Source organism: Protopterus annectens, chromosome 5.part0, assembly GCF_019279795.1.
Source record: "Protopterus annectens isolate FY-2018-M chromosome 5.part0, PAN1.0, whole genome shotgun sequence".
NCBI classification, from domain to species: Eukaryota; Metazoa; Chordata; order Ceratodontiformes; family Protopteridae; genus Protopterus; species Protopterus annectens.
In genome coordinates, this window is record NC_056735.1 from 481,683,960 (window position 1) to 481,697,900 (window position 13,941).

General features: G+C 38.0%; 1 protein-coding gene across 1 annotated transcript in view; it reads right to left on the minus strand.

Annotated features, from left to right (window-relative positions):
- Positions 1 to 13,941, minus strand: part of CFAP47 (cilia and flagella associated protein 47) — a 7,413,452-nt gene that overhangs the window by 4,350,786 nt on the left and 3,048,725 nt on the right. The window contains exon 31 of the mRNA XM_044071840.1: positions 11,341 to 11,463. Within this exon, the coding sequence (XP_043927775.1) occupies positions 11,341 to 11,463 (123 nt within the window). The remainder of the gene's footprint in view (positions 1 to 11,340; positions 11,464 to 13,941) is intronic.

The following is a 13,941-nucleotide window of genomic DNA, read 5'->3' on the forward strand; positions in this document are numbered from 1 at the left end:
GAGAAGTGACACCCTGATAAATTTCTTTAAATGAAGATTTTTGTTCTTTATTAACTCAGTTGCATCATCATCAGATGGCAGACGAAAGATGAAATGCTGAGGACCAGGGTTATCAAGCAGTTCACATTTCATATTATCAGGATAGTTTCTTTCATTAGTTAGGCAAGAAATAGTGATGTCTTCTCATATCAAATCTGACACTGTCCACCTGCATAGTGCATATGAGGACATTATTCCAAATTTTATACAAAGCTAGCAAGGCTAGTCTGCATAGGGGTAGGATCTGGTCCCCCCCCTTTGCTTGTTGATGTGGTACTGTCTGCAACCACTTGAAGATGTCCCAGGGAGCAAAGATGATTCAGAGGGTTGAGTGCCTTGATCAGGGCAAGCACCTCCTTGATATTTAAGTTCCTGCATCTGTCCTTGGTGTGTCAAACCCTCTGCACTTTTATCCATCCTGAAACTGCTCCCCAACCAAATTCTGAGCTGTCTGTCGTGACTGTCAGCTTAGCAACAGGGTGGGAGAAGGTGAGACCTAGATTTAAGAATATCTGTTGTCTCCATGAAATGATCCTGTTCTGATAAACTCCAGCACTGGGATTTGAAAAGACAGACAATATTGGTGCTGGGACCAAAGACACTTCAGATACCACAAATCTTTTTCATGTGGCATCTTGCCATGGGTGTCATGAGATTCATAGACGTCACAAGACTGAAAATCCTGAGGTATTCCCTCACAGTGACTAAAGTCTGAGTGGAAAACCTTAGAAATATATATATATATATATATATATATATATATATATATATATATAAAATATATATACGTTTTTCCTGAGGAAGTAAAACTGTTTAAACTGAGGTGATAAGTTGACATCTCAGAAGCACAATCTTGTGTGAAAGAGTCAAGACAGACTTTTAAATCTTCTCTTTAATCCTGGCATATATGAGACCTCTCACACAAGACAGAGATTTCTGACAATTTGAAAAAAGACTCTGCAAAGATAAACAAGTCATCTAAATATGGAAAAATGTGGGTACCCTGTATCCTACAATGAAGTATAATTGGAGCTAGACACTTTATAAACACTCTTGGTGCAGTGGATAATTAAAGGTGTAAGGCAGAGAACTGACAATGCAATCCACTCAAAACCTTATGAAACATCTGAAGTCTGGATGAATGGAGATGTGATAATAAGCATCTTTTAAGTCTAGTGTTACAAGGAAACTTGAAAGAGGAAGAAGGGGTAACAGGTTGTGAAATGACAGCATTCTGAATTTGGGCACTATCAGAAACGTGTTTAGGAAAGAAAGATCCAGAAATGGTCTCCAATAATTTTTTTCTTTGGCATTAGGAACATCCTTGAATAAAAACCCTTCTGTATCTGGGAAGGAGAAACTGGTTCTATCACTCCTTGGAGCATGTGCTAAAGAAACAATGGAAATAAGAGAGTCTGATCTGGAGGATGAGGAATGACCCCTGGAAAGGAGGAATTTCCTCCCACTGCCATCTGTAACCTTGTTGAATGAGTTTTCATAACCCTTTTTGTCTAAAACTATCTGTTGCCAAAACACAAATGGAAATTCAGACTTTCTGGGGAAAAAAAAGAGGCCAGGTTGCGAGGGTGTAACAAGGTCTGTTAAAAAGTCATTTGGTTTTGGGAGGATAGAGACTGCTATTTGGTACTCCCTTGCTATTTCTTCTTAAACATCTGTTCACCTGTATTTTTTAAGAATGTTTATTCTGCTTTTTGCCAAAACTGGATGAGGAAATAGAAAATTCCTTGGAAAATTCAGAAAAGGAAGGCTGAAAAATCTTAGATTCGCTGGATCAGCTTGCTCCTTCTATTACACTTTTTTGATCACCTCTGAAGCAGAAGGGCCAAACGCTAAATCTTTTTCCAAGAATGAATTTAAAATCACATTTTAACATTACTTGAGAGGTTCTGAGAATGCAGCCATTTAAACCTCCTCAACATAATACCTGTGGCCATAGCCCTGATAGAACTAGCAACAGAGTCATATGCACACTATAAACAATGAGTTGCGATTTGTGCAGATTTTTCCTCACAAGAAGAAATGGCAGATAAAACATTCCTCATACTTTTACAGTTAGTCAGAACAAACTTTAACATATGAGCCCGACAATTCAAATTTGTGTAAATTATAAGTGCAGAAGTATACCCTTTCCCCATACATATTAATGACTTTCCCATCTGTATCAGAAAGAGCAGAATTCAAACTGATAGCAGTGGAATCAACTAGAGCTATAGCTGCTGGGCCAGTTTTGGGAATAGTGTACAAAAATGTAAACTACTGAGGACATTTACACATTGTATCTTCCTTTTTCGGGTCAGCTGGTTGACTATCAGAAAAATTAGAGGCAGTAACATACATACCCTCTAAAGCAGACAGAACAGGAGGAATGACTGTACGATCTGGAAAATCCTTCAGTAACAACTGATAATATTTGAAAAACCTCAGTGTTCTTCCAATGAAAACACTGGTAGTGGCACATTCTAGCAATAGTCTCAAAGAAAGAGAAACCTCCACAAGGATAATCAGAAATCTACATCTCCTCTGAGTAAGAATCAGAAATCTGAAGAAAAAATGCATCCATCTCTGCATCTTCCTCGTCACTTTCAGAATCTTAAATGTCTCCAGAAAAAGGAGAATCTCTCTCTTTTACTAAAATTACTTCACAGGAAGGATCAGTAGCCTGAATTAAACCTCGAGGCAGACCAAGTAAACTACATCTATCCAAAGTAATTTGAGGAGGAGTAGACACATTCTTGGGTTTCTATTTCTTATGGACTGGAAAAATGGAGACAGCTATGTTATTGATAGCAGCAAGAGCTTCCCCTGGGATAGGTATAGGATTCTGACACAAGGAATCCTTCCCTGATCCTTCCCCTAGGACCAATGAGAGTGGTTCTCCCTTGCTCACTGAGGGTCCTCAATAACCACAGAGGACATGGCAAACCTTTTGTCCATAGTGGCTGTAGGTGATACACTGGAGGGATCAAGGGTAAAAGATGAGTCATTTGATATACAACAAATGGCCACAGCAGAGTCATTCATCTGCATCGGAGCAAATTGCTAGCCTGCTGTAGTAGCAAAGGTTGTTTGCTTATTTTTTTTCTTTTTGTGGCAAGAAGAAGGACTGACCATGGGGCCAGTAGTCTGTTCATGGTCAAGACAAAAATGGTGCCTCTTTCCTGGGGAAGACATGCAGCAATTGTGGGTAAACACTGCCACTCTAAAAAAGTTATTTTTTTGACAGAAAAACAATTAGTCAGAATAAACTTTAACATATGAGCCCGACAATTCAAATTTTTGTAAATTATAAGTGCAGAAGTATACCCTTTCCCCATACATATTAATGACTTTCCCATCTGTATCAGAAAGAGCAGAATTCAAACTGACAGCAGTGGAATCAACTAGAGCTATAGCTGCTGGGCCAGTTTTGGGAATAGTGTACAAAAATGTAAACTACTGAGGACATTTACACATTGTATCTTCCTTTTTCGGGTCAGCTGGTTGACTATCAGAAAAATTAGAGGCAGTAACATACATACCCTCTAAAGCAGACAGAACAGGAGGAATGTCTGTACGATCTGGAAAATCCTTCAGTAACAACTGATAATATTTGAAAAACCTCAGTGTTCTTCCAATGAAAACACTGGTAGTGGCACATTCTAGCAATAGTCTCAAAGAAAGAGAAACCTCCACAAGGATAATCAGAAATCTACATCTCCTCTGAGTAAGAATCAGAAATCTGAAGAAAAATGCATCCATCTCTGCATCTTCCTCGTCACTTTCAGAATCTTAAATGTCTCCAGAAAAAGGAGAATCTCTCTCTTTTACTAAAATTACTTCACAGGAAGGATCAGTAGCCTGAATTAAACCTCGAGGCAGACCAAGTAAACTACATCTATCCAAAGTAATTTGAGGAGGAGTAGACACATTCTTGGGTTTCTATTTCTTATGGACTGGAAAAATGGAGACAGCTATGTTATTGATAGCAGCAAGAGCTTCCCTGGGATAGGTATAGGATTCTGACACAAGGAATCCTTCCTGATCCTTCCCTAGGACCAATGAGAGTGGTTCTCCTTGCTCACTGAGGGTCCTCAATAACCACAGAGGACATGGCAAACCTTTTGTCCATAGTGGCTGTAGGTGATACACTGGAGGGATCAAGGGTAAAAGATGAGTCATTTGATATACAACAAATGGCCACAGCAGAGTCATTCATCTGCATCGAGCAAATTGCTAGCCTGCTGTAGTAGCAAAGGTTGTTTGCTTATTTTTTTCTTTTGTGGCAAGAAGAAGGACTGACCATGGGGCCAGTAGTCTGTTCATGGTCAAGACAAAAATGGTGCCTCTTTCCTGGGGAAGACATGCAGCAATTGTGGGTAAACACTGCCACTCTAAAAAAGTTATTTTTTTGACAGAAAAACAATTAGTCAGAATAAACTTTAACATATGAGCCCGACAATTCAAATTTTTGTAAATTATAAGTGCAGAAGTATACTCTTTCCCCATACATATTAATGACTTTCCCATCTGTATCAGAAAGAGCAGAATTTAAACTGACAGCAGTGGAATCAACTAGAGCTATAGCTGCTGGGCCAGTTTTGGGAATAGTGTACAAAAATGTAAACTACTGAGGACATTTACACATTGTATCTTCCTTTTTCGGGTCAGCTGGTTGACTATCAGAAAAATTAGAGGCAGTAACATACATACCCTCTAAAGCAGACAGAACAGGAGGAATGACTGTACGATCTGGAAAATCCTTCAGTAACAACTGATAATATTTGAAAAACCTCAGTGTTCTTCCAATGAAAACACTGGTAGTGGCACATTCTAGCAATAGTCTCAAAGAAAGAGAATCCTCCACATGGATAATCAGAAACCTACATCTCCTCTGAGTAAGAATCAGAAATCTGAAGAAAAAATGCATCCATCTCTGCATCTTCCTCGTCACTTTCAGAATCTTAAATGTCTCCAGAAAAAGGAGAATCTCTCTCTTTTACTAAAATTACTTCACAGGAAGGATCAGTAGCCTGAATTAAACCTCGAGGCAGACCAAGTAAACTACATCTATCCAAAGTAATTTGAGGAGGAGTAGACACATTCTTGGGTTTCTATTTCTTATGGACTGGAAAAATGGAGACAGCTATGTTATTGATAGCAGCAAGAGCTTCCCCTGGGATAGGTATAGGATTCTGACACAAGGAATCCTTCCCTGATCCTTCCCCTAGGACCAATGAGAGTGGTTCTCCCTTGCTCACTGAGGGTCCTCAATAACCACAGAGGACATGGCTAACCTTTTGTCCATAGTGGCTGTAGGTGATACACTGGAGGGATCAAGGGTAAAAGATGAGTCATTTGATATACAACAAATGGCCACAGCAGAGTCATTCATCTGCATCGGAGCAAATTGCTAGCCTGCTGTAGTAGCAAAGGTTGTTTGCTTATTTTTTTTCTTTTTGTGGCAAGAAGAAGGACTGACCATGGGGCCAGTAGTCTGTTCCATGGTCAAGACAAAAATGGTGCCTCTTTCCTGGGGAAGACATGCAGCAATTGTGGGTAAACACTGCCACTCTAAAAAAGTTATTTTTTTGACAGAAAAACATAGTAAAAAACACTTTTAGAACATTATGCCAGCCCCACAAAAGCAAAACAAACATAGTTTCTCCACAGAAAAAATATTTTCAGTTACTTTATACCACTTTTTAACTGACAGGAAAAGTGAGTGCTCAGTTTAAAAGCACATTACAGTCATGTGACAGTGTGTTAAAACGGATCACATTCACATTGTCAAAAGTGCAGCTCTCCGACCCACACTTTGCCGAGACTATAACTCCGAATTTACACTTCTCTGAAACGGCAGTTTGCCGAAATGGAAAGCAGTTAAACCACATTAATTTTCTCTAATTTTTGCAGGAGGGCAAACCCCCCTACCCCCCCATGTGGGAGGCTGCACCCCCCACACCCCCTGCTAATTATATATACTAACTCCGAGATCTCACTAAAGTGACAACAGTATATTTCTTCATATATGCTGCAGTGTGACTGCAAAGTGCATACTGCTATATATCAGGCAAAATACACCAGGCAGGCAACTGTAAATGTTAACTGTTGCTGTTGATAGGAACACAAAAAGCAGCAACCCAGATAATCCACACACAATAAGTTTAGTAGTAAGCGCTTTCGGCCAGATTTACCAGCCATCTTCAGACAACTCACATCTCAATAAATGTTCCTTTTATACAAAATAAATCCAATTTTCCAATTACATTAAAAAATCAATAAAAATATTTACAAATGTAATTATCTATTTTTCTATTCTAACATGACAACATACATATGAACATTTGTATGAGATCTCAAAGAGAAAAACTACAAATGCTCTATATAGGCACTTACAATTATTTACTAATCATTCCTTTTCCTTTATAGTCTTCTTCTTCTTCTTTCGGCTTTTCCCGGTTAGGGGTCGCCACAGCGGATCACCTTGTCCGCACACTGAATGGCAGTGGAGTTTTACGATGTCGAGTTGCCAGCCCAGCGCCTAACCTTCCACAGAAGGCACACTCACACGCACACCTAGGGCCAATTTAGAGTGTCCAATCCACCTGCAGCATGTCTTTGGGATGTGGGAGGAAACCGGAGCACCCGGAGGAAACCCACGCGACCACAGGGAGGACATGCAGACTCCGCACAGAAGGCACCCCAGCCGAGGATCGAACCGGAGAACCTCTTGCTGTGAGGCGGCAATGCTAACCACTGCACCACCGTGGCCACCCTATTCCTTTTCCTTTATAGTACTGGAACAAATTAAGTCTAACCCTGGGGGGAGGTCCATGGAAAATCATTTTAGAAAATAAGGAGCAATGGTGGCAAGTGTTTTTAAATTTTTCAATACCACCTAGCCTCAATGAGACCATATCTATAGCTAGTGTTTTGAAAATAAAGGTCTTTAATAGATAATTGCATTTGTAAATATTTTAATTGATTTTTTTAATAATGAAATTGGAAAATTGGTTTTATTTTGTATAAATAGAACATTTGTTGAGATGTGAGTTGTCTGAAGAAGGCTGGTAAATCTGGTCAAAAGTGCTTACCATTAAACTTACTTTATGTGGATTACCTGGGTTGCTGCTTTTTGTGTTCCTGGTTAGTGTTTGGCGTTTTTGTTACTGTTGATACACTATTAAAAAACAAAACAGACCATCCAAAAGGCTGTCCATACTTCTTAAAAACTGTAAGCTCTTATGTCAATCGGGCTGTTAAATTTCATTAATTCACACACTCATTAAGTATAATTAATGAAAATCACGACTCACACTTTTTCAAATGTTTATACTTCATTTCCTTAAGTACACATTTAAAATAAAAAAAATAATGCCTGTTTTTTTCCATGGCATTCAACAATATTTGCCATCCAAATTATTTAACATCTAACTTATTTTCTCTGTCACCCTCTCTAATACCACATCTTTGATAATCTATTCCATAAAATAAAAAAAAAACTTTTCAAACCCAAACAGCTTTTGGAATGTCTATATATAGTTTTTTTTTTTAATTTTTATTTTAGATTAGATTATGGATTAATGCAATTTAGCAATTATTTGTTATTTTGAAATGTGGATACACACACACATACACACACACGTATGAATATCTTATCCTTTTTCTTTTGGCTGTTCCCTTTAGGGGTTGCCTCAGCGTATATCTGTTTCCATTTCTTCCCGTCCTCTGCACCTTGCTCTTTCACACCAACCACCTGCATGTCCTCTCTCACCACATCCATAACCCGTATATTAGGCTTCCTCTTACCTGGCAGCTCCATACTTAGCATCCTTCTCCCAATATACTCAGCATTCCTCCACAGCACATGCCAAAGCAATGCAATCTCGCCTCTCTGGTTTTGTTTCAAAACCGTCCATCCTGGGCTGACCCTCTAATATACTCATTTCTAATGCTGTCTATCCTCCTCGCCCCTAATGCAAATCTTAACAATTTTAACTCTGTCACCTTCAGCTCTGACTCTTGTCTTTTCGTCAGTGCCACCATCTCAAACCCATATAACATACAGTAGCTGGTCTCACCACCATCATGTAGACCTTCACTTTCACTCTTACTGGTACCCATCTGTCACAGATCGCTCCTGATACTCTTGTCCACTCATTCCATCCTGCCTGCACTCTCTTCTTCACCTCTCTTCCACACTCACCATTACTCTGAACTGTTGATCCCAAGTATTTAAAGTTGTCCACCTCCACCAGCTCTGCTGCCTCCATCCTCACCATTCCTCTGCCCATCCTCTCATTCACACACATATATTCTGACTTAGTCTGACTGACCTTCATTTTTCTCCTCTCTAGAGCATATCTCCACCTCTCCAGGGTCTCATTAACCTGTTCCCTACTCTCAATACAGATTACAATGTCATCTGCAAACATCAAAGTCCACAGCGGCTCCTGTCTGATCTCACCTGTCAACCTATTAATCACCATTGCAAATAAGAAAGGACTCAGAGCTGATCCTGATGTGATCCCTCCTCCACCTTGAACACATCTGTCACTCCTACTGCAGACCTCACTATTGTCACACTGCCTTCATACATATCCTGTACCACTCTTACATACTTCTCTGCCACTCCTGACTTCCTCGTACAATACCACAACTCATCTCCAGGCACCCCGTCATATGCTTTCTCTAAGTCCACAAAGATACAATGCAACTCCTTCTGACCTTCTCTATCCTTCTCCATCAACACTCTCAGAGCAAACATCACATCTGTAGTGCTCTTTCCCAGCATGAAACAGTACTGCTGCTCAATAATCATCACCTCCCTTCTTAACCTGGCTTCCACTATTCTTTACCATAACATCATGCTTCGGCTGATCAATTTTATATCTCTGTAGTTACTAAAGTTCTGCAGATTGCCCTTATTCTTAAAAATTGGTACCAATGCAATAAGTATATGTTGATTTACGAAAATGCAAAAGCATCATCACTCAAGTGATCAATGCTATCATTTCAAAACTCAGCATAATTAAAAAAATTAAAAGCATGGTTTCCTTTTGTAATCCAACCCTCAGTTATTTATCATAAAATCAAAAACTCTGTGAGAGACCGTGTAAAAATCTGAGACAAAATCAGGGACATTCGGGGAAAATCAGGAAAGGTTCAGAGGTATATATCTTACTTGGTGTGTCCCTAGCTTCACCCCTTCCTGCAATCATTTGCTGTAGCTCCCATTAAACTTTTGGTGTTACCTGCTTAAAACATTATCTAGCAATCATTTAGTACAAACACCATAATTGGGAGGGCTATTATTTCTTTGCCATATGTGGTGAAAAGATACTTGAAATGTCACTAGTAACAACAGCAGCTGGAGACTTACACAAATTTCTTGTTATCGCTTTTGTGCACAATATTGATGTGATTTCCTTGTTTCAAACCAGAGGTCAATATGATATAAACAGGTATTATAATTAGTGCCGAGGTTCAAAGTAATAACAACTGAACTATCACTATCTAAACTAGAAGACAATATAAATCATTAAAATGGGGAAAAATAATGTTCTTCTTAACAAAAGGCTGTCCTTGGAAATAAATGTGACTGAATTATGACCTGCCTTCAAGACAACTTACCTTTTCCTCTGTTCACTCATTCCATTAAATCTACACACATATTGGTTTACCTTCATTACATTATACATACAGTGTGTGTATGTATGTATATATATATATATATATATATATATATATATATGTATATAAATATATATATATATATATATATATATATATATATATAAGAAAATATACTCGGAACTGTATGTACACTGCTATCCATTCCACCCAACATGCAAAAATGCCCTTCGTGTCTTATGAAAATTTGCATTTAATTTCTGCTTCAGTGCAATTTTGTGCTCTTGTGTTACAATTATCTAGATTGCTTTAGAACCTGTGTAAACCCAAAGATGGGTCATGTTTGATTTAATACATACATGCAATTTACTGCTAGATTTCTTTTACAAAAAGGGTCATGCCAAGAATTGCTTATCTTGATATCAAAATGCAATATATCAACAATCTGGTAACGTGGAGTAGTGCCAATCAACCAGCTACATATATACAAGTGGAAATCTGCTTTACAGTGAAATGAAGACATTTCATTAACACAGACTAAAATATTTCAGTATTTCATAACAAAATAAGCACTGCAATGGCAATAAGGTTAACATGACCAAATCTGGTTGGCATTGTGGTATAAATGGATTTTTTTTTATAAATCTCTAAACCTAACTTACTAATATATTGTAGGAAATGCCATCACACACACCTGTTTGCATATATATATATAAATATATATATATATATATATATATATATATATATATATATATATATTCATATGGGTCTACTTTGTTTCATTGAAAGCTCATTTAACTGAATTTGAATTTTCTCTGACCAAATCGCTGAAAGCTCAAATTACTGAAAACTCATTTCACTGAAATGAAATACTGGCACTGTGTAGGGTAATTAAAGATATATGTCCTTTTCCCCACTGTAGTGTGATCCTAGAGTTAGTATATATAGTTAGGGGGGTGAGGGGCACAGCCCCCCACATTGGGGGGTGTGGGGAAAAAGCTTCAAGACAATACATTTTAAACCATAGACATGCATACTTACAACACCAATGACTAACTCTTCCCAGAAGACACTATAAACCCAAACTAAGTGGGGGGCTATGCCTCCCACACAACCCCAACGATATATACTAACTCCAGGATCGCACTACAGTGGGGAAAAGGGCATATACCTTTTACTTGCCTTACAGTACTCTACACAGTGCCAGTACTTCAATTCAGTCAAATGAGTTTTCAGTAATTTGAGCTTTCAGCAATTTGGTCAGGGTGAATTAAAATTCAATGAAATGAGCTTTCAATGAAACAAAATAAACCCATGTATATGTGTACATATATATATATATAAATATACACACACACACACACACATACATATATATATATATATATATATATATATATATATATATATATATATATATATATATATACAAACACACACACACACACACACACACACACACACACACACACACACACACACACACACATATATATATATACACACACACACACACACACACGCACACGCACACACACATATATATATATATATCACTAAATGCACAAAACATGCATTGTAGTAAGGTATCAACAGAGTACAGTCTAATCCACTTTTACTGAATAAACTACAAGCAGTACCAGAAATGCTTCTTGTCACATTTACCTTGTATATCTGAAGTAACATATCAGTCCAAGCACGTTTGCTCACAGACTCAAATGCAAAATCCTCAATATCCATCAGACTTAAGTCTGCATCCCTTCCAGGATACATCTCTTTCATTTGAGCCTGTAAAAGAAAACACAACTATCAGACATTTAAAGAACTGACATGCTGGACATTTTATTTGTGAAAGAAGCAATAAATAATAAACAAAGTTTATTTTGCTCTACATGTAGTTGCTACAAAAGGGAAAGGGAACAAAATACTACCAACAGAATTAAGGATGCAAAAACACACGAAGAGCATACTCCTTTAAAAACAAATCATTCCTGATGTTCATTAAAATATGCAACAAGTCATTTATTGGCAACAATCATTTGAAGTAAAATATTACACAAAATGGCTACACAGAAAAAAGCTTTACCTAGAGCTTCATTTCTAGCTCTGAAATAAATAGAAAAAAAGAACAAGATCTGATAAATTTTCAATTTCCATTCCATTCTATAAAAATTAAATAGTAGAGTTACATTTCACATTGTTTACTTCAAATCAAAAAATGAAAAACATACTCTTTTATATCAGATGTTCTATTCTACTATCCAGATGTAAGCAAGAAGATTAAAATATTGGTATAAAGAATATAGCACTTTTCATTACATATAAAGCAACTTGTCTCCAAACCTCCATTGAAACTCTGTATATTTAGTAAGTTCAATTTGCGGTAACAGTTTATAATTTAATGTAGAGATATGTAAAATTAAACATAAAAACGGCCATAACTACTGCACTATCTTTTGTTGTATAAATGCATTTCTTTCCAAAAATGGTGTTCCAAAAAAGTAGTATTTTACACACGTTTTTTCTCACACAAACAATTCAAAAGGTAATATTTTAAAAGGAGGCAACATTTAACTGTTAACCTGTAGGTTAAAGAGAAAAATTAAGTTTCTCAGGACTGTGCCTGTTTGAAGATTTTATGCTTAATGACCCCTTTAAGACGTTTTCTCTCTCTTTCTCTCTCTCTCTCTTTTTTTTTTTTTACAGAAGACTGATGCAATCCAAAGAAGTCTGTAAACAAGCAGATACTGCTGATACATGAAATCTATAGAAGAATATAATTAACAGGCTTCATATGCAACTTTTCTTTGTTTTCTTTTGTTCCCCTTGACATGCAGCATAGTAATTTGCTGCTAGCATTGGAGAACACTACCTGACTGCTTTTGGTGTGAAGAGCATGCGTTAAAATTCAGCTGCACTCAGCCATGCCAAACATGCCTTCACTTCACTCTTCACCATAGCCCCATTTCCACCTACCCCATATCTTCACATTTCTACTTAACTAGCCACTTTCTCACCTCCATCCTCATCAAAATCCTCCAATCCAAAAACTCTGAAAACTACTGTCATTAATTATTTGCTAACACTAATTAACCTTATCAATCACCTAAAACTAGACGCACAATCCCACTTAACCCAATCCCATTTCCTCACCTAACAACCTTCTCTTTTTGGTTAAACTGCCTTTCCACAATCACAATTATAACACAAATTACTCATAAAGTCATCCATCTAAATCACTACCTAGATACTTTCAACCTTCAAAGAAGCAAATCACTCCTAGAAAAGACCACATTTTAGGTGAATGCAATTATATCCCCTACACCTCTTCATGCCATTCCTTTCCTATTTTAAGTCATAAGATATTACCCCATAAATCCAAATCAGCCTAGGTGGCAAACAGGCTAATCATTACTGTCAACTTCTATCATCCAATGCAGCCTATGCAGTAGATAGGCTACAAATAAACTCATAAACCCTTATCCTCCAAAGCCTTGGAGGCAAATAGGCTTTTACTTAAGCTACCTAACACAGATGACAGATATAGTATCACTTAAATGGATTCATCAGCATAACAGCTAAGCCATACAACTCACTTGATCCTTTAACAGTCATACTTACAACTTCTACACAGCCTAGGTGGCAGATAGGCTGCCTCTTCACCTTTACTTCTTCTTCTTCTTTCGGCTTTTTCCCGGTTAGGGGTTGCCACAGCAGATCACTGTCCGCTCATGATTGGCAGTGGAGTTTTACAGTGTCGAGTTGCCAGCCCGGCGCCCAACCTTCCACAGAAGGCACACATGTGCATGCACTCACACCTAGGGCCAATTTAGTGTGTCCAATCCAGGTACAGCATGTCTTTGGGATGTGGGAGGAAACCGGAGCACCCGGGGGAAACCCACACAACCACAGGGAGGACATGCAGACTCCACACAGAAGGCACCCCAGCCGAGGATTGAACCGGAGAACCTCTTGCTGTGAGGCAGCAATGCTAACTGCTGCACCATCGTGGCCGCCCCTGCCTCTTCAACTTTACTACAATCCTTTAAATTATTTCCCTGTATTACTTATGGTTACCTTAGCATATATATATATATATAAAACCAACATCTCTGCCCTCCATCCTCATCTCTTTATCACATTCACTCATTTCCCATCTGCAGCTGACCAAATCCATCTCCTCTCCATTGCAACATCACTGTTTGTGTCGTATGGAATTACAAACCTTTTTTACATCCCTAACCCAATTTCCACTCATTCACTTAC